This window comes from Nothoprocta perdicaria, unplaced genomic scaffold (assembly GCF_003342845.1).
Source record: "Nothoprocta perdicaria isolate Ctin4 unplaced genomic scaffold, notPer1 scaffold_180, whole genome shotgun sequence".
NCBI lineage: Eukaryota > Metazoa > Chordata > Aves > Tinamiformes > Tinamidae > Nothoprocta > Nothoprocta perdicaria.
The window spans coordinates 295,442-317,239 of NW_020454983.1; the positions used below are offsets into that span (position 1 = coordinate 295,442).

Below are 21,798 nucleotides of genomic sequence, written 5' to 3' on the forward strand. Positions count from 1 at the left end.
AAGAAGCCTGTAGAAAAGACAAGAAAAGTGTAGCACAAAGCTGCTATATATTTCCAGCAGCTAAACTGAGACAGGACGAAGCACATGAATGACCGCAGGGAAATATAAGGTGCGTTCAGCTGATTCTCAGTATACCAAGGAGCAGTGATATTTAATTACCACTGGAAAAGTTCCACACCTGGATACAGTTCAAAGCTTTCATACGTGCTCCTGCTTTAATAGGAATTCTGCAGGCAACTCAAAAAAGGAGGAGGAGTTTCTGCTCCTTCAGGCACTCAATGCACTTTGTGACCCAGATTCTAGGGAAGTTGCAATGTTTTTCCCTGGAGTCTTACAGAATCTAACAAGATTTGTGTTCAGCACCAACTATGCCAAGTTTGGTAGCTGCCAAATTAGATTTTCTTAGTTCTCAAAATTTAATGTTATTACCCTTACTTCAGTCCTTCATTCCCCATTTTCAGTGAGTTCAGCTAATCTTCTCTGATAGATTGTTTCCCCCGGATGGCTCAGAAAAGGAAAAGAATTATTAAAAACAAAAACCCACCATACAAAGCCTCCTCTTAAAAAAAAAAAAAAAAAAAAAAAAAAATCGACATTACAAGTGGTTCTTCATACAGGGGTGCTATAATTCAATCCGACATAATTAAATCCTAGTTCTCCAGAGCCACTAGATGCCAGTATAACCCAAGAAACATGCAATGAGTAATATAAATTAGATTACCTGTCAGCATTATTGGCTCTTGCATTTGGTCTTCTGTTAATAAATCTGGTACAATTCCTTTTACCTGACTACCTCTTTTTCCAATTGTCTCCCTTGTTTTCATTAGAAGGTAATAAAAACAGTGGAGTATCTGGAATCAGAGGTGAAGTCTCTACTGGAGAGTGTCCGCGAGACGGCCCAGGACATCCCCGTGACTCCTGAAACCCCTCTTGGAGACATTTTTGATGGCAAGTATCCAGAGGACTGTAACAAAAAGTTGACAAGTGTTGCATATGTTATTACCAAATGTGACCTTCTGCCCCTCAGATTTGAGGTAATCATTCAATCAGGTGCAGCTAAAGCCTCGGTGAAATATTAGGTCCGATTTTGATTATATTTCAACAAACACTGAAGGAAAAGGTGGGGGGAAATCAATGAGCTGCATACATGGCTTACGAAGAAGGGCTGATAAGTTGGGGATGTTGAGTCCAGAGAATATTGAACTGGGAAGGATGACAGCAGTATTTCCCTTCCCACTGCAAAAGAGAATTAAGCAGAAAATAATACAGCAATGAAGACTCAAGCAAAACACAGCACAAAAGTTTCTAACAAAGACAGTGAGCATCTGGAATGACCTTACTGTAGTCTCCCCAAGATCAGAAATGTTAAATAAGCATCTGTGAGGCATGATATACACGCCGCTTCATGCCGTAGCATAGCAGGATGGATGGACTAACCAATATCAAGATTTCTTCCAGCTTTACAATTCCTAGGATTATCATGCATGACTTAAAATAACAAAACACAAAAAATGAGTGCTGTTAATATCACAACTTTGACAATTTAGATCTAGTTTTGATATGCAAGTCACCGATGCAAAGCGTACTCCTAGATAAGTATTTCTTGGAATAAATTACCTGAGAAGCAAAGGAATTTGGGTGAGAATCCCCGTTCCACACAGTTTCTTATGACCCTCCGTCCTTTATAGTCTCAGGTCACATTATCAGCAATGCATTTACTAAGGTGGGAGATGCTCCCAACAGAAAGGAAACCCCTTGTTGAAAGATAGGAACTTCACACAGGCACTTGTTTATGACATTTGTCATACATGTGTATGTGTCTGTATATACACACATACACACAAATGCACAAACATACTACAAAGCATTAAGTAGAAGTAAGGTGGGCTCAGAACAACAGGATTTCTGTTGGTTTGCAGTTCCTCTTGTAATTCAATAAACAAATCTGGTCACCGTAACTGTTACACAGGATCCGGAATCAAGATCTAGGTCCTCAATCATTTTCTTCTTTGTTATGTTGCCTAAGTTCCCGTGCGAAGCAGTTATAGCTTAAGAATTAATGTACTCCTGTGCAATAATCATTATTTCAAAGGGAAAAAATCTCTCAGTGAAGTGTTACAGATTATTTAAAATGGAAATCCTAAGTCAACCCACCACACGCTACTCCTGCACGTGTGCAACTCAAATATAGTAGATATTACTCAGATGGAGGTTGTACCAATTGCCAAAGGGCTCAAAGAATTGAAGAACTCAAGGCTTCGACGCTTCAGGAAAGTGAGAAAAATCCATTAGTTTGAAGTCACAGGCTTCACGTTTTAAGTAATATGTTTATCCAGAAAGATTGATCCTGATCTTATAACCCAAAATAACTGCACCCATTTTTGTCTTTACAGATGTCAGCTGAACACTGGCAAGATGGAAAAGATCTGAATCCAACAGTATGGTTGTTGTACATAGTTAAACTTTTGCTCCCTTAATAAGCTTCTTTGTTATTTCCACAATTTGAGCTGGGTTGAACAGCCTAGAGCAGCAGTTTGCCTTCCATGTTTCTGTGCTTTCTAAATAAAGAAAAAAATGCCTTTATATCCTTTCAAAGCTTTACATCTAAAACCTTTCAGTAGCCATGCTTCAGGCTGTACTTTGAGTACAACCTTCTCAGCAAGAGAAACAAGATCACTCAGGGGTTTGGACCAAAGCTCAGCTAACAAACAACCCTTGCTACAAAATGATATTCCTTCCCTGGCAAGGGACCTGAACCCTTGCCATTGGTGTGAAGCCATGAAGATGCACTTTCCGCTGCAGCTTCCCCTCAAGATACACTTAGATTGTCTGATTGAAAAAAAAGGAGAACATGGAGCACCCTGGCTTGGAGGTAGTCACATTGCTGCCAATGACTAAAACTGTCGCGACGTGTGTACGTCTTAGCCAGAATCTGGACTGAGATTTGTGCTTTGGAAACGGAAACATCTTATGCTAACAGCTTTGTACTCCTCAACCTCCCTTCTACTGCGCTAAAAACCCAACCCAGCATTAACTCCAACACGTCAGAGAAAAAAAACAAGCAAATAAAATTTTTAAAAGTATGATTTTACCTCTAAAGTGTGCAGAATCTTCATTAAAAATTGTACATATGAAGGAAAATTGGTATGGGGTCTTGAGATTTTAAGAAAAAGTGCATACTTGCTTTTTAAAGAAGGATTAAAGTGCCTCCCCATCTATTTGCCCATCTCAGATAAGCTCTGCTTCCCCGCTGAAGACAGCAACTCTTTTATTAACGTATTGTTTTAAACTTGTGTTTTGAAGGTCTGAATTCTCCTATGACACAAAGGAAGAAAAAGGACCTGCCTAATTTTTAGGGAGTGGGGAGTAAGGGAGAGAGTTTGTACATTCCTGATTAACTACCAGTCTCTTCTTACTGACCTAGTTCCACATCTCTCCCTCCTTGTGCTTTTTGACATGCTTTTACTTTGGGAATGCCAAGCTGAACAGATGTCATTGATGCCAGTACGGAATGAAAATCCAGGAGTTCCAACAGCCAGAGAAGAGACATCACAACACAAAATAAAAATACTGAGAAATAACTACAAATGATACAAATCTTGTACAAAAATTGCCCACGAACAGCAAATGAACCTTGAACTTTGGCCAATACAAATCAATTTCTGAAAACTTCTCTGAATTCAAACAAAGAACCTCTATGGAAAAACTAAGCGAGGCTGAGCAAGACCGAGCCATCGCTCACATGTTGGCCAACACAAACAACAGAAAAGGATAGCCCACAAAAGGGTTAAAAGATAGACAGCTTTAATTTTATAATCTTTCAGATACATATATGTAAGGCACAATTCAAAGACCTCAAAACATTAACTAGAGAATCTTTACTCGTCAGCAACAACTGCCTCTTAACAGCTGCCCTACTGAAAACAAAATGTAGAATATATCTTCCTTAAAAATAGACGAACAAACAAACAAGATAGAACTTGATAAAACCTCTTTAGAACAATCTTAACGAGACCAAAACAAATTTAAGGTTGTTCTTTTCACCTATCAGGGAATAGGTTACCATGAAACAACCACTGCGTGCAATGTACATAGAACTGGCACTAAAATGGCACATGTTTGTACAAAATAAAACCTTAAATCATACAATATGATTTTTGCTCCAGAAATTAGAGTATCATAAGCAGAAAGAATGACTTGTCAATCACTGATTAGCGAGAGTGCTTAAAAATCCTTAACAGATGGTAAACAAGCTCGATCTTTTTTTCTTTGGTATTTATTACATTTATATTATTTTTGAGTGAAAGGAAAGATCTGGAAAGTGAACTTTAGAAATAACACAGCATTAGGAAAAATACTTCTTGCTACGTGTACTTTTTTGAGGGGAAAGGATACTTTAAAGCAAAAACTTGAAAATAGCAGCTTTAAAAACAAAACACACACAAAACAAAAAGCCCGCAATGCTCCATTTAGTCATTTCCACCACACAACTTGAGGAGAATTTTCCGGTAGTCTCCTGAAGTATCGCCCTGGAAACAAATCCAGAAGAAGAAAAGTTGAAGGCCTTTTTCTTGAAGGATTAAAGAAAGAAGATGAAGTATAAGTACCTTAAACATTGTGAAAAACAACATCCTGAAAATAAGCAAAAGATAGAAAGCTAAACGAAAAAGAAGTACATCCATTAATCTTCATTAGTAAAAATCCCTGCTAATTAGAAGCTACCCTAAAACTCGTACACAGGAAGTCCAAAGCTAGAACAGAAAATGCCCTTAGAGAAGTACTGGTTTAGTAAACTGCAGACAGCATGTAGACCTCAACTACTTCTGCAGGAGCAGTTCCATAAAAATACCCCGCTGAGCCCTCCTCCTGCTGCAGGCATAGAAACATGATGGAAACAGGAATACAGAGTCTCAAAGTCCTCCTGTATTCCACATGGTTATTTTTCCAATAGCTGAGAGGCAAAGTTAACTCTTCAGTATGTCCTAAGATTGAAAATTATTCTCTGGCATCCAGGGTTCTTACAAAAGGCCCCATTAGCTGAATTTTGCCTGGTGCTTTTATGACTAATGCTCCCTGGTAAATAAGTACTTTTGGTTGATGAGACTTGCCAAGCTTTTCCACAGAACAGTTTCAGCTCAGAACAGTTTCATGGGAGTAAAGATGCTGCAAAGATGTTCCACATTTACCAAAACCACATTTTGAATAATTTCAGCCCACTGAGTGGTAACTATCCATTCCTATTTCTGAACTGTAAAATTATTTTATATTGATTATCACTAACAATGCCCATTAAAAAGATGCAAATGTTGAACTTTTCCATCGATGTCTCCTTTCTGCTTTTTCACTACACATTGGGGGCTCCAGGGCACGTAACTGCTGCAGCAGAAGCTAATCTTAACCCCAGAGACACAGGCTTGTAGAAAGGCTCTGCCTGCACATCCTCTGTGTCACAAAGGCCAAGTGACTGGGCAGTTATTGGAAGGAGACCCACATCAAGACCAAGACTTTTTGGCACCCGGGATGCCCTTCCCTATGTTTCCAGGATTTCTGTCAGTCATCACTGAGGTGCGTTGTTTTCATCTATTAAGAATTAAGTAGGGGTTGGGCAGATTTGGCATGTTCATTACAAAGTGAATGAAAACAGCACCGCTCTTTCACCTGCAGCTCTAACATGTGTTGGTGGGGTCCTCTTGACTGTTGCTACAGCCCTTAATAGCTGTAAAGGGTGATACAGCTTTATATGTTGTCTACACAGAAAGAGCACTCTAAATAACTTAAGATCCAGTGTATTTCCAAAATTTCCTCCTTTCAAGGAACAGGAGACAGCCTTTTAAAAGCAAATAGGGAGCTTTTAACCCCCCCACAGAAGCAAGCACTGCCTGTTTCATGGCTCTTCCACCTCTACTCTCCTGCCAAACCAGCAAGCTAAGCAGAGTCAGCTGCACAGAGTGCGACAGTAGCTGCCCAGTGGAAGGATCTATAGCCTCCTAGCAGTAAAAAAGGAGGGGAAGCAGAACTCGGAAGCCTTACGGTGATATCCGCGTAGAGGGATCTCCCATACATGCGCTTGTACTCGGCACGGATGTCCAGCAGGTCGACCTCGCTGCGCGACACCATGATGCGGATCAGAGTCCTGTCCTTCGTCCCTGCCCCCTGGAACAAGCCACACGCAACAGCATGATGCACGGGTGGAAAGTTTAAAAGTTTAAGACAACAGGCTTAAAACATAACAACTTCAATGAGACTTAAGCCCATTAAGCATTTTATGAAGTAAAGATTTTCTTTTTCCTTATGGCTGTTTGTATCATGCCATTATAAACTAGATCTTTCCAGTCTATAATAATAATAATGACAACATCTTATTAGCGTTCTGCTCACTGAGGTATTTAAATATTACCTTTTGCCCATTAATGATTTTTCTAATTATTATTTCCAAAGGATCTGTACAATTCATTCCAATGAGTTGTACATGTTTAGTAAAAAAACACACTAAGTTATGCACCTTGTCGCAGGCACCTACCTTCATTGCCTTCTGCAATCTTTCTGCAAAAAACGCTGGTGTGTTCTTGAGACACTTAACTGCAGAAAGAAATAGCATTACAGAAATTAGGTTCTTCCTACTCAGCTAAAATTCATGGTTATTTTTTGAGCTTACCCTAGATTGACTTTTAAAATTAAGTGCTTTGATTTTGCATTGATAAACATTTAATATTATGCAGCTTCCACTCCTTCAATTATCCACTGAAATGAGTCGTAATCCAAATGGCAGCTGTAAACTAGTTAAAGAGCCTACTACACTTGATAGCTCATAGCAAACTTTCTAATTGCCAGAAACTTCCTAGTCTGAAGCAGCCAGAACGACTCTTAAGTCTCATGATCAGATTACTTCTGAAAGGGAGAGAGGAACCGTGGAAGAAGGGCAGAAGGTTTGAGGGGGAACAAAGCTGCCACTGGCTTCTTCTTAAATTAAGCAATCCCAGGCCATGGATCTGCCAAGTCATCTCCTAACATTAAGCAGTGCAGCTGCACACAATAGAAACCTCAGTTTTGTGTTTTATTAACCAAAGTTCATCAGGACTTCTGGAAAAAAATGGTGTGCTTATTTTTAAAGACCAAATTCTAAATTTAGTTGGCACTGTTCATTAGAAATCACAAATTAAAATCCCTATAAAAATGCTGTTATATTAATCATAATAATAAAAGAATCCTTTATTAATCATCAGAATTAAAATCTCTGTATTGCTCCTCTGCTGGGTACCAGGAGGTAGTCATGCAAACTAGGCAAATTGCACAGAAACCAAACCACACTTCTCACAAAAGGGTATGAAAAACAATCACATAAGATCAAGATAGAACAAAAGGGGCAAACCTAAGAACATACTTCACAGCAATGCACATTCGATATAGAAAAACTATTTTTTCTCACTAGGAGAATGTATGTGGGAAACAGCAGATCAACACAAAAACTGTCAATAATGTGTATAAATCAATTCAAAACAAGCAAGTAACACATGAAATGTCTGTTTCTTGGTCACTGTATTCAAGTCAAATAACACACGCACTTCAATATGTGTGGAAATGTTATTGTAAATTACCATTTGTACAGTCCAGAAAGCTTTAAAGAAAGTAAAATCAAATACGTTGAATTAGAAAAATCTTTCTCATAAAATAAGTTGCACAGAACAAATCATGCTGAAGTCATAAACTGATCTATGTAATGAAAAATCTAATTAATAAAAATATTGTTTAGTGAACACTAGTGATAGTTCGTCCTCAAAAGGGCTATGGCTTTGCCTGCAGGTTACAGTCCCAGTTCTGCACCCGGATTTGCTTGGACTGTCACCAAAAGCAAAGTTGCACTAAATCAAAGGCCACATTTGATGTGACAAATTCGGAAGCCCAGAAAAGGCAAAACAATATATCACACCAACAGAGTCAAACCAATCTGGAGCATTAAAAGGCTGTTTTAATGACAGCCTAGCCAAACAAAGAAGAAAAACAATACATAGTTTATGTAAGCACAAAATAAGCGTGAAAACCGGGGGTTTAAAACTGATGTCCATTTAACAAGATTTTGCTAAAGACTTCCATGGAAAAGAATCTGTGGCTTTATCCCAGAGAGATCCAGAGAGAAAGACAGACAGATAGATATGCAGACAAAGTGGCTGATCGAGAGAGAGATCTCCAAAGCCTCATCTACAATAAACTATTTCAAATAAAATTGGTGTCCAAGGACTTGGGGCCTTGTTCAAGCCCCAAAGAGAACACTGACCACCTTTGAAGGGACAACAGTAGACTGAAGTAGCTCTTTGCACTTCAGAAGTACAGGAGGCACTTGCAAAGAAAGAGCTGGCAGCAGAAATAACTTCAGTGAAATCAAATTTAAGTTTTCTGCACACTAAAAATAAGAGGTTGATATCTAGATTTTGCTTGATTTCTAAAGCCGTCATGTACGTCCCAGGTTCATTGACACAGTGATTGGTAAAAGTTCCCACTTTTTAAAATAAAGCCAAGTACAGTCATTAATTCTCTCTCCCCAGTTTAATGTTCAAAATTGCACATGTGAAATTTAAACCCAACTGTTGCCTGAAGCAAAAGCCTCAGCTGTCATTGTAGGGTGATTTAAGTGCTTTGGTTTATTAACCCTAGGCAACCTCACATGAAAGTACACAGGAAAAGCACAAAACCAGAATTACCACCAAGGACAACAGCCCTGCCTGGTGCCACAGACACCATCTTCACAGCCAGTCCTAGCACATACCGGTAGCAGGAAGGGAACTGCTGGGAGGGCACCTACCTACGGCCAGCATGCCCTTTTCCAGGTCTCCAGACATCTCCCGACATATGCTTTTCTCAATGTCCCGGTTACACATCCTCTGGTATTCACTGAAAACTGGGGAGAGAAAGTTTTCACAAGTTGGTCTCACAAAAACAATGGCACAGACAAATGCTAGATGCTTTATTTCACTCGTACTTATCAACTTTCTCTGATGACACAGTTTGCTCAGATTACTTACTACTGTTATCAACCACATTATTTTATTTAAATACCATCATGCTGTTTCCAGCTTATGTAGTTCCTTGCCTTTTTTTTCCCCCCTCCCTTTTTCTCCACTCCCCTCTTCGCTGCTCTAAGCTCTTAGCCTTAGTCCAAGGTGCTGCAATAAGGAAAACAGGGAAATTGCCCTGAGAAAACCTTGATTGTCAATAAAACTGAGATAACATCCTTTCCTACCCCCACCTTTCCCCTCTACCCGGTTGTGAAGGTGGAGTTACCAAAGCATTTCCACCACTATGCACTGATACAGCGTGCTATCAATAGCAATAAAAAAGGGGATAGGTGGAACATCACTGCAGTTGACTTCTATGCAGACAGGAATTACACCAATTCTAATTCTGAAGTTATTTTATCATAAGCACACTTGAAAAATTATGACCTCTACTCCGATCTTTAAGAAAGATGGTCAAAACGCATAACCCCTGTGCAGCCCATTGATCAGCAGAGTTCACCCTGCCTTACAGATTATCCCCATTAATCCCCCGTTATCCCCATTTCACAGATGGTAGAACTCATACACGAGCTGATACGTGTTTTTATCGTCACAAACAACTGAATAAAGTTGGTCCAGACACCATTACCTGCTGTGAGGTGGGCCCTGCTTCTTGCACACAGAATGGCATTGAATTTGGACTCATCGGTCCCCAGACGGTTCTCTCCAGCTGCATATAGCTCCTAAACACAGAGAATTCACACTTGATCACTTATGCAGTCGGGCTGGAAAAACAGTTACAAATTCATTCCCTTATAGCCTCTCCTCCTTTTTATACTTATCTTTGGCCTAAATACTGCTGGGGAAGAGGAAGCAAGTGATAAGTAGCAACTAGTTCTAACCTTCATACTATACACCAAGAGCCTTATCTGCAGCCACTTTAGATGACTGATACATTAAGTACCAAATGCAAGAGCTCCAAACTATTCCAGAGGGGTAAAAAGTTTAGTTACGAAGCTGAACACTATTTTTCCTAACAGAGTTTGCATCCAGCCTCTTATCTACACTTTTATGTATGGTCCAAGATGTATGGATCCAGTGTTTTCCCTTTGCTGCATGGTGAAAAGGAATCCCCTGAAAAAGTAAAGTACAAGTTACTAGATCCAAATGCCCCACTTAGTGCTCAAATCTGGAGTTCCCTAAGATTTCAAGTGAAGGGTGCAGAACAGCTTAAGTTCTCCTCTTTGTGCATATTAATCTAAACCTCACTCTAGAGCTGTGACTTAGTTGTCATGCGTTAATTAGCAGAGTCATGACACCCCAGAAGACCCCAGAAGTCAAGACTCCAGAAAAGCAAGCAAGCTGATGGAATGAAGACAAAATCCTGTTCCCAAAAGCTTCACTTCCACAACAGATCTGCATGTACCTGTTAGAGTTTATGTCCCTTACTGGCCATTAAAACATAAATCCTACATCAGGAAAAGTCACTCTGCCCAAAAGGAAGAATAAGTAGGAATTACATATTCAAATTTCAGTGTACTGAATTGATTCTACTTACAAATTATGAAGAACTTTCTACTGACCTGCACATCTCTTTGGACGAGAGACATGTCAACGTTTGTACTTTCATCTCTGTTACCCTGAAAGAATTTAGAGATACAAAGGTTGTGCTGATGGGCCTCACAAACACACAAAACCAGAAAAACTCCATAAAACAAAATACCCTAGAAACTCAAATTCAAAAAGCCTTGCTTGCAAGTACCTGAGAAAGTGAAATTAGAAGCCGCTGAAAGTGCCCTGATGTGTCACTTCTGATTGCTTCCTCCAGAGTCTTCTTAAATTCTGGAATAGAGCCACAGTCATGAAACATCATTCACCTCAGCTCATCTCCTAAATTCATATCATTAAGTAGTGATCAAGAAAAATAGAGGAAGAAAAATCCGATGGGACAGTGACAAATCTAACCTGCTTTATAGACCCTGTTGAGTTCCTTAATGTGCTCGTTACTGCGAGAAGCCAGGATCTCAATGAGGCAGTTCTCATCCGTGCCAACACCCTAAAACAAAACATACAGATAAACATACACTCCTCAGATACTCATCTTACTTTCACAACCTAGTATAATAGAAATGTAATAAAGCTTGAGAATCAAGTACAATTCTAACAGCAACTTGTCATAGCGAGTAGTTTAAATGTTACTTGTAATAGAAACTTCAGAGCATTGATGCATGTTAAATATATTAAGAACTGTTTAATCAATAATTAAAAAAAGAATTTTTAAAATGTCATCCATACAGATCTCAGGCTTTTTAGGAATTTGTTGTTTCCACTTACTGAAGGATGTGTTTATTTTAATAGGTATCTTTCGCTGTCTATTAAGTAACAATAGTTGCAATCACAATGCAGCTAATATTACTTCATCTGCCCAGCTTTTGAAGAAGAACAGCCACAGAACATTTAAACATGCATACTGACTCTTTTCAAAAACAAACTTTTCAATCAAATTGTTTCAAACAAAAACATACTTTCAAAAAACGACTGTTCAATCTATTTTTATTAAGAAAAAAAAAATCTTATTGTTGTAAAGAACAGCAGCCATCTTTTCAATTTAAATCTCACACACAAACCTTTATAGCTTCCTTGATCTCATAAGCATCAAACATGACAGGCGTCTTCATCATTGCTAAGATTGTCCTCTCAAAGTTGCCTGATAGCTCAGACTTGAGATCCTTGATCAAATCCTAACGAGAAGTATGAACAGGAGGGGGAAATGCATAAAGACTGTGGAGTTTAACTAGAGGTCTTCCTGTGCATGATATTAATAATATGTCCACAAAGTAGAATTATTTCTTTTAACAATGCTAAAACAAGCAAAAATTACCAAACATAGCCAGATAATTAAGCTCAAACTAAAACAGATTGCACAGACCAAAGTGTCAAGGTAACTTTAGCAGAGAAGCAGCTTTATACATTTTATCTGCAACACTGCACAGATGTCAAAAGTAGGTAAAATTATAAACCTAAAAAGGCTATGACTTATGATCCATCTCCCGCACAGCTAACTTGGATTTAAATAAATAGATAAATAAATCCCTAGAAACCAACCTCACCACACGACCAACTCTTTCAACTGCTCTTAAACGAGCATAGGCCCTATTCCCTCTTCCCTCTGTGCTCATAACTCCCTTACCTTTCCATAAGCCGTTTTGAAGGACAGCATGATCTGTTGTCGCTGCTTATTTGAGCGACTTCCAAGGCAATCTATAATGGCCTGCTCGTCGGTTCCTGTATACATACACAGGGGGAATGAGCATGTACATGTCAAGACTCAGCTTCCTTCTACAATTTGCTCCTTCCTCTGCTAACCCCAGCCGAAGCACATGTGTGCCTTTAATGCACCGAGTGCATCTCCTTCTTGGGTATGACCAGCAAACTGCAGATCTACTCCCAACCACAGACACAACAAGAATAGAAACAAAAATATAGCAAAGTTATAATGCTGTTTATGCCTCCAATCATTATTTGGAGAATCAAGGATAACCATGAGCCAAATACCACAGTGTGTATGTAGCCCTGGTACACAGGAAACAAGGGAGAAAAGCAGTGCTGAATTGAAGGTGCAATTCCACATTAACTTGAAATAAATCCACAGATTGCTCACCAAATCCCTTCATGGCCTTCCTCAAGACTTCTGCATCCCTCATGGGGTCAAATCCTGGTGCATCAGTGATTGTGCCTCGGTTTCCATACTAAATCACACAAAGGTGAGTAACATATTAGTATTAACCACAAACACACACACACACACAAAAAAAAAGGTGCATTTTGCTGCTTAGGGAAGATAAGCAACTTTATTGGTTAATTATCAACTTTCTTTTTTAGCTAGTGAGGTAACAAAGGAAACTCGACAGAACTTCAGAATTTTGTTCATTTCCGTACTCAAATTCTGAAAAAAATACAAACCAGTTCACTGATACTAAATCTGCTCTCCTATTTGTTAAGATCCCCAAAAAAACTGTATGTACAAATGGAAATATTTTAAGGAAGGCAAATTTAATGAAATTCAAATCACTTCAAAATGTTCTTGGCAATGCAGTAAAAGAGCATTTATTTTTAAACTATGTGAGGCCATATGGCTGGAGAAGGTTATTTTCTGTTCTGCTCTTGCCTGTGTTTCCAATTTCAGCCTTGGGTTACCCCTACACACACAAGGAAAATATACAGAAGCGCACACGGTCGTATTTTAAAGACGCTGATTGCTCTTACTGGAGTCACTGCAGGCGTTGCCGGGCCCGGGAAGGAGGGCACAGACGGATTCCCAGCGGGATAACTGGGCATCGTCGGCGTGGGCAGGGGCTGCTGCCCTGGATACGGTGCCGGCGGCTGTCCCGGGTATCCCATGGGCTGCTGGGCAGGGGGCACCACGGGCTGTCCTGGCGCCGGAGCGCCCGGGTATCCAGGATAAGCCGGCATTCCCGAGGGCGGGTTGCCCCCCGGGGGAGGGTACATCCCATAGGAGGGCTGCTGTCCAGAGGGAGGTTGCCCAAAGCCACCTGGGGGCACTGGGGGATACCCGCCAGGCGCCGAGGGGTACGCGCCTTGCGGTATGTTGGCTCCCCCAAAGGTCCCTGCCATACTGGAGGCCTGCAAGGACAAGCAGGAAAGCAGAAGAGAGAGAAGTACAAAACGGGATGAGTTTCAGCAACACGCTTAACATGGTACATGCATTGTACGGGAGATATATGCATTAATGATTTATCAACAGCAGGAGTCCTTGGACTATATTTGGAAAGGCATCTGCAGGAAGTGTAAAAGCAGATATCCTATTCCACATGCAGTAGCATCTTTCCACATTTTTACACTCTGATCTTCTCCTGCGTAAGATCCAGAAGTGCTAGCATTTGATGACTGCAGCGCTCTTACAAAATACCTGCTGTGGGTATCTTTACAGGCACCCTAGGTAAAGCGTGGCTCATTTCGACTGCTGGCTGCCAAATCACTGTTCTTCATAAATCCTCAGAAAGAGGCTTGGGATGCGAGCGTCTTTTTATATATTCCTTACATAACAGATAGATAAAGACTGAATCGTCACTTGTCACTCACCTCTACTCTAAGCAAAGAAAAACAACAAACAAACCAACCACACTGGATAACTAACAACAAAAAGGGTTTTAACCACCATCTGTTATACATTAGTGGCTCTAAAATACAGCCTGGTCCTGCCTTTTTTTTTAAGGTTATGAGTCACTCTCAGCCTCACAGCCTGGTTCCTTATTCGGACTGACCAAAAGCCAGGTAAGAAGCAAAACTAGGAACAGGTTTGCCAACATGGATATTTTAATAATCGATATTCAGTATTAGTGGTTCACTCTCTATTCCTTCACAGAGCAACAGCCAAGTTATGCTGCTTTTACATCCACAGCTTTTGAAGCTAGGTTCTTCTCAGGAAAAAAATAAATAAATAAAGGAGAAAAGGTTTGCTTGCCTAAAATAAGAAATAGCTGTGGTACCTGTTTTCTTCAACAGATGACATTGAATTCTCAGCACTGGACACAAGGGCCTGGCTTTATGCAGTGATTTCTCTTTTTCCCCAAGCCTTACCATTCCAATGCGTGATACAAACTACACAGGTCCCAAGCACAGCAAGCACACATGCACTCACCATGCCGGCCATGTAGCCGGGGTTCAGCTGGCTCGCGTAGCCAGCCACGTTCTCCAGGCCGATCGGGGGCAGATTGGAGGGTGGATACGCAGCACCGCCCCAGGGACTGCTCCCTGAAATCAAAACCAGGTGCATCGAGACAAGAAATGACTTATTTTTAAGTCTACTTCTTCCTACTTATATTTATAATGTAAATTCTGTTAAATATTGGCTGTTCAGGTGGAGGAAAATTAAAAGGAACATAGCTGCAACCTAATCATGATCACAAAGAGAGGCCTCCTCAGATATTCCTAACCACGGCAGCTATTAGTGAATCTATATATGTATTTTAATAACTCTAAACTCTCTCAAGAAGATTCACAGATTAATACTGTAAATACCATATTTTGATCAGAGAAACTTTGTCTTAAATCCCCTAATGACCAAAATCGTGACAATCTCCCAGTTTTAGGTGCTTAACTTGAGATGGACAGACCTCACACATACACAGGATGGAGCACCCATCTCACATAAATCAGGTTCCCAAGAATGCCTGGCTGAGATAGAGTGGGGTTTAAGAGAACAGAGAAGGCCTCAATGAGTCAAGGAAAGCCTCGGGAGCCCTGCTCATTTGTCCACCTGCTTTATTCCTGCTAGACCATCCCCGCAAGTTAACCCTTGCTTACCTGGGGCTGGGGGCGGGTATCCACCTGCTGGGGGGTAACCGGGGTAACTCATGGCAAACGTCTGAAAAAGATGCGAGAAATCGTTTTCTGCACTGCTTCACCAACAATATTACACAACATTAACAGGGAACGTTTCTGCAGAAGCCCGTGGGCAAATTTCAGACATCCGCGCCCAACAGAAACTACACAAGTTATAGAGGATTTTGCCTGGAATCTTCTTCCCCTTTCCTGGACTGATAAACAGATCTAAATTGACCGACTGAATTCATTGGGCTCATCCTTTCTTATTCACTTTGCTTATGAGTTCTCACTCACTTTGTCTATTACACTGGTAAGGATGCATCCCCAGAACCCCTTTTATTGCCCTATTAAAGTATCAACCAGTTTGCAATCCATGCAGAACAACCAGTCTTATTAACACAGAGCAGAAAATCAGCTGAAAAATGAGCCATGCCTTCGAATGAGTCATTTTATGAGAAGTGCTGCTGGCATTTAATGCAGATGTCTGCACAACGGCAAGGTCGGACAAGAAGCTGGAAGGATATATTTCATGCCTACAGCACTGCTGTAAAATGCAAAGGGTTTACAGAGAGGTAAGAGCACTAGAACAAGTTGGATCACTTAAAGCTGACAGGACATTTGTCAGCACAGAAGCACACAGTAATTTGCTGTCCAAAATAAGAGTGGAGTTTCAAATGGGAAGGGCAGCTATACACACACCATACTAAAGTGATTTTTCAGACTGCAGAAAGGTTTTTTAAATACAGTAATGATGAGGAAGCAAGGTATAAGGAACCCAAGGCGCCTGTTTCAAATTAAGAAAATGCCCAATGAATTCGCCTTTTTCAGGGTTATTTTTAGCGACAACCTCCAGTCTATTTTTAAAACCGCTGCCCAACAGTACCCTTGCCTGTTCCCTGAAGCACCGACTGTGCCGGCAACGCAGACTGCCAACGCGCACGCGCTCCCGCTCTCACTAACGCTGCCTCTACGGCCACCCATTAGGGAAGCCAGGAGCCTCAATAAAGCTTTACTGGGAGCAAGAAACGGAGATCACTCTATATATTTAGTTACAGGCTACATTTGCAGTGATCTATACTCCAAACTAGGCACCTGGATTTCTTTACATCCTGCCCACGCTCCTGTCTGGCTGTCAAAAACACAAGTAAACAGACAAACAAACAAACAACAGAGCAAAAGCAAACAGCATAACGACAGTGAAGACCTGCACTTCCTCACAGCATCACTTGCAAAATACTCTTATCCCAAGGGAAAAACAATTGCTGAAGGCAATGCCAGCTCTTACCAATATATATCATACACACACTTACATATAACCTTATATATGAAGACCCCAACTCATAAGGCCTAGAAGCAAGGCAGTATTTCACATTTCTGGTTAACGCTTAATGCAAAGCACCCATTCTCCTCCTCTCCTGGCGGAAGCAGAAGCAGCTCCTTCTCTCCCTCCTCCTGCAGCTCCGCACGCTCCAAAAGGCTGCCCGGGGCAAGCTCGGGGCAGGAGGGACAGGGACAGGTCAGCTCCTGCTCCCACCCCGTGCACGCTGCAACCCGCAGGCCACGTCTGTACTGCCAGCACGTGCTGCTCTTGGAGATGAACCTCTCTGGGGTATTTGGGGTGTGGGGAGCAAGGAGCCGTGGGATGGGAATTCTTTTCCTTAGGGAGTTTCTTTGCTTTTAAACCCATGTGGAACATTCATTTCTGATGCCAGCAAAATTAGAGGAACCTTTAGCAATTAAAACTGAGATTGCTAATGAAGTTAGCCATTATTCCGCATTTCAAAAAAAAAAAGGAAAAAAAAACCCCACTATAAACACTGTACATAAAAACGTTCTCCTCATTTCTTCTTAATATTATGGTTGTCCAAGTGTTTTCAAGTGACTCCCATCAGTTAGACTCCAGGGAAGCTAGATCCACGACAAAACTAACTTGCCGCCTTCAAAGCCCTGTGATCGCCTCCGTTCCCGTACCTCAGCACGTCTCCGTGGGTCTTTTCCCCACCTCGCCAAACACGTTGCTCTAGGTGAGCCTGCCCAGCTATTCCCACAGCTTCAGTGCCCACCTCCCCGGCTAGGAGCCAGAACATCCCACGGGAAGCGGGAGCGAGGAGCAACACTTGCCTGCCGAGGAGCCGGCACTGACGCAGGCCGCAGGAAGCAGGATTCAGAGGTCCTGCCTCTTACACAAACACTCTGTGTGGGAGGACACACCAACAGCAAGGTCTTTGTTTGCTCGGCTGTTAAAGTAGAAACGCACAGGAGAGGAGGAAAAAAGGGCAGAAAGAGGGAGTGCCTTGGAAAAAAAACCTGCAGAAAACATGCTCAAGCTCCCCTCCCCTTCTTGGTGTTAACCCTTGACATGGACCTCGGAGCTCTGAATGAGCACCCAAGGTTTTACCACCACAGCGGGTGTCACTGACTTTGTGTTGCACAAGGGGACCCCTAAGGCACGCCAGCCCTTGCCTGCTTTGCAGCGGTAGGGGATCCGAAATCTGCAATGTACTTTCAATGGGAAGTACAGAATCCTGAAAATAGACTGTGCAAGGCACAGCAGAACATGACTGCAGCTGAGGATATTTATCCTCACACAACAATGCAAATTATACTGTGGTGGCAGAAGTAACGAACAAATGTGTAAGGCCACCAGAAAACTCCTTTTTCAAGGTGTTTTAGAAATAACCTCAGCAAGGACATTCCTGTCAATCCTTGACATTTATTTAATGGCTGCTTTTCAGTGTTTAGTCTTCAGAAATGCCAAGTTCCAATAATTTGAGAACAAAAAGAATGAAAAGATCACCATGACCTACGTTCATTCAAACTCATTTGTTTAATTATTCCACAGCATACCGCACAGAATTAAACCTTTGGCCTTTACTCCCCTGCCAGGTTAATTAGCAGGACCCAGGGCTGGAGGTTGCCTACAGCTACACACTGCAGGGCTCCCCCGTGCCAGGAGCAGAACCTGCTCCCACTAGCAGATAGGCACATCCGACGTGCAGGGCATGGGGCAGACTTAGCACAGATAAAAGCTGGGGCATGCAACCCACTGCCCTTCCACAAGGCAAGGGCAGCACTCAGCACTGTGCTAGCTAACCCCAGCCTAGGCAGCATTTATTTTTATCTTGCTTATGCACCGACTGCAGCATGAGATTTGTCCTTACCTGTACCGGGCATCTTGTCAGCCAGGAGCGCTGCTGTATGGTTTTCCCTAAAGTTTCTGGGTATGTGACTCTCCCTGGCTAGCTTCCTCTATAGGGAAAAAAATGTGGGAAAAAATAATCTAACAGAACATGCTCCCATCCCAACGAGGTTTAATGAACCTCAACTCACGTCTGTCTAATTTAGAAAACATCTCCCACACAGGACACAGCTTTCAGTTTCTCTTTTGGAACCTTCCCTTGGTTTTCATCCAAAACACGTATTTCAAAATACTGACTCACCATTCATTCCTTATGGAAAGATGCAAAAAAAAAGGCACAAATTGAAGGCAAAGCAGAAACAAACTCAGCAATGGAGGGGGGAGGGTTCAACTGCCTATTGGTGTTACAGATAAGAAGCACGGCCGTTACTTATGGCATTACTAATTCGGTAAGGTTATTACATGGCAACGCAGTGCCGTTCACCAGCATTTCTGAATCACCAAAAAACAGATGGTAGAACAGAAGGGATCATAGTTATGTGCTTATTTCTGCAGGCCTTTGTCCAAATAACAGAGTGCAGGAGAGAATAAGGTGGTAAACCCCAATCAGGAATCTTTTCATCACTGGGTATTCCATGTACACTATGTTTCTGCTTGGGTGGTGCAACATTTTTTTATTTTCCTGGCACATTGCTCCACACTTTCCTATGAAGACCACAAACAGCCTGCGTTTATTTATCAGTCTCCAGATACAGACACTCAAAACAATAAACCTTGAAGAATTTAAATGGGCTGCACAGGCTCTTGAACTTAGTATGTAGGAAGACAGGAGTGAATTAGCTCACTCCAGCCTCTTCCTCTGCACTCACCAAATGTTACCTCTGTAGCACGAGTGTATTTACAATACACTCAGTCACAATATATTTGCCAACACGGACATCACACACTTCCAGTACACCACAACAAGCAAAAACCATCAAAAATAGATTTATAAGATATTTAGTAACAGAATGAAGGTAGCTCTGAGTTCATATACAGTAACTCATAGCATAAACAATCATGCTATCATAATACCAATCATTTCCTTATCTGACTAATGCTTTTGCAGCATTCTATTTTAAGCTCTGCTATATTAAGAACAAATTTTTACATCCTAGCTTTTAAGTCAAAACGGGAAAGTATTTCACAAAGCAGTTTGTCTGTGGGGAATCTTAGATACTTATAGCAGAAGTTTAATGTTCAATACAATAACATTCTAACACAGCTGTTGGGTAAGAGAGACCTAACGAGGTCTCTCTTTAGGTTCAGGGAAGGGAGTGCAGAGCTCGGGGATTCTTCGACCCTGAGAGACAACAGAAACAAAAGGCAGAGCAAAGTTTTCCCCCATTCTCCCTGCAAAACTTGCATTTCAGGCTGTAAGAGAACCAAAATTCCAATATCTAGCTCTTAGAGAGAGCTCTGCAAAAAAGAGTTCTGCAAAAAAAAAAAAAAAGGCCCCTTAAAGAGAGATGCAAGAAACCACTGCTCAAAGTGAAACATGCAAAGCCACCTAAGAAGGTCTGTGCTCTGCATTACGTTGATAGTCCTGAAAGTTCCCACTCAAAAATCAGGTAAAGACAAGTTTCCAAGCAGGGTGATCTTTTCATACAGGTGTCTTCTTTCACGGTTTCTAGATATTAAAGCCCCTACTTGTTAACTGTCCAGGAATGCTGGCAAGGTTACTACTCGCTAAGGAGGGCAAAGCAACCGCCTCGCTCGCTCTTTCTGCCAAGAGCCCATTTTCAGGCGGTCGGTTTCGGCTGCAGGAATTGACTTGTTCAGGAAGGACCAATTCGGTGCATTGGCCCAGAGCGCTGGGCATTTCACAGCAAGGAGAACGAGCAGTTCAAAGCAAGCAGTTAAGTGCTAACAGAGACCCTGGCCTTCCACTACACCCATCCGTGTGGAAGCAACCAACCCGAGAACTTAAAGCTCAATGCAGTCTAAATATATATGAAAAATGATTAGCAGTGGGGCAGAATCAGCCTCTGCAACAGCTGAGTAGCACGGATACAATTTCACCCAAATAGAGAAAAACTCCAGCTGCCCAGTTTTAGTCAAAACCCATTGCCTGGCCACCACAAGCACTTAATGAGACTGCCTTTTAGAAAGCTGACACTAAGTCCCCATTCCAAGCACAAATGGTTCTGAGTTTGCACCACAAGTGATCCAACTTCCTCTGCAAATATCCATTAAATTCTGATAAAATCTGCAAGAAAGCATAAACAGGAGAAGTATACTGCAAATATTTACTGCTGCCCTTTGACTTATCTCCACCTGCAGTACTGCATTCTTCCCAGCTTGGTTTGCAGCTGCAAGGAAACTCAGTGTTTATGCAATATGCAGAGACACAGCAACACTCAACCACGCTGCCCGGGGCAAAAGCTACCATCACCATAGGGAGGTCCACCTTAATAATACAAAATAAATAATAACAAAAGCACATGGACACCTCCTTAAAATGCCTCCTTCCACTTCATTATGAGCAAGGTGGGCATTCCCCCTGCTGCCACAGGAACGACGTGCAGGGCCCTGGAAGCCTTGCCGAGGCCCCGCACTACACACACGGCACTTTGTTTCAAACAGAAGAGGAAAAAAAGCCGTAATAGTCAATAGGGAAACTGTTTCAGGAAGAGGAACAAGCAGAGAGCTCCGGAGGGAACTAGGCCACAAGGGAGCAGGGAAGCGGGTGCGCAGGGCGCCTGCCGTCTGCCCCGGAGTGGGAGCCGGGCGCTCTGCGGGACTCCCTGCACTGTTCCAGAAACGGGAGCCGAGCGCTCCAGAAACGACTCCCTACACCACTCCAGAAACAGTGACTCAGAGAAACAGCTCCTAAGAAACACGTTCCTTCAGCTCTCCGGCCAGGACCTGCTAAGGCTGCTCTTCTATGCCAGGGGTTCTCCCAGGTTATGCCATGCGCTCCAGCAGCTCACCAGTCCGTGCTCCAAGAGCAGGTTACGAATATACAACGTTAAGAAGAACGCCAGTACGCACTGAGCAGCTTGCAGGCGGGGCCGCTGCTGCGCACGGAAACGCGCGGGGCAAAGGTTCCGATAAGGCGCTGCCTTGGGGCTCCTTCCAGCCGCAGAAACGCCAAATGCGGAAACTGACGTTTCAGCGCGCAGGATACGTGCAGAATAAACACCCCAACGCGACCGCGAGAGAGGAAACGCGGGGCTGTCAAACGCTGCCGGCTGCGCGGCGCCTCCGCGGGGACCGCGGCGCCCCGGCCCGCAGCCGCCGACTGCGCGCGCGGAGCGAGGGCGGCAGCAGCCCCGGCCC

General features: G+C 42.3%; 2 protein-coding genes across 3 annotated transcripts in view; one reads left to right on the forward strand and one right to left on the reverse strand.

The window, feature by feature from the left end:
* PLAC9 (placenta specific 9) overlaps positions 1 to 3,027 on the forward strand; it is a 10,311-nt gene extending 7,284 nt beyond the window's left edge. The window contains exons 3-4 of the mRNA XM_026036592.1: positions 828 to 948; positions 2,394 to 3,027. Of these exons, the coding sequence (XP_025892377.1) occupies positions 828 to 948; positions 2,394 to 2,404 (132 nt within the window). The 3' untranslated portion in view covers positions 2,405 to 3,027. The remainder of the gene's footprint in view (positions 1 to 827; positions 949 to 2,393) is intronic.
* An 833-nt stretch (positions 3,028 to 3,860) lies between these two features.
* ANXA11 (annexin A11) overlaps positions 3,861 to 21,798 on the reverse strand; it is a 29,520-nt gene continuing 11,582 nt past the window's right edge. The window contains exons 4-17 of one of the 2 annotated variants that reach the window (XM_026036591.1): positions 15,318 to 15,378; positions 14,653 to 14,765; positions 13,257 to 13,634; positions 12,652 to 12,739; positions 12,181 to 12,275; positions 11,618 to 11,731; positions 10,956 to 11,046; positions 10,753 to 10,832; positions 10,574 to 10,630; positions 9,640 to 9,733; positions 8,798 to 8,893; positions 6,521 to 6,579; positions 6,031 to 6,153; positions 3,861 to 4,529 (exon numbers count right to left, since the gene is read on the reverse strand). In XM_026036591.1, coding sequence (XP_025892376.1) covers positions 4,470 to 4,529; positions 6,031 to 6,153; positions 6,521 to 6,579; positions 8,798 to 8,893; positions 9,640 to 9,733; positions 10,574 to 10,630; positions 10,753 to 10,832; positions 10,956 to 11,046; positions 11,618 to 11,731; positions 12,181 to 12,275; positions 12,652 to 12,739; positions 13,257 to 13,634; positions 14,653 to 14,765; positions 15,318 to 15,369 — 1,500 coding nt within the window. In that variant the 5' untranslated portion in view covers positions 15,370 to 15,378 and the 3' untranslated portion in view covers positions 3,861 to 4,469. The remainder of the gene's footprint in view (positions 4,530 to 6,030; positions 6,154 to 6,520; positions 6,580 to 8,797; positions 8,894 to 9,639; positions 9,734 to 10,573; positions 10,631 to 10,752; positions 10,833 to 10,955; positions 11,047 to 11,617; positions 11,732 to 12,180; positions 12,276 to 12,651; positions 12,740 to 13,256; positions 13,635 to 14,652; positions 14,766 to 15,317; positions 15,379 to 21,798) is intronic. The other variant, XM_026036590.1, reaches the window with a different exon arrangement.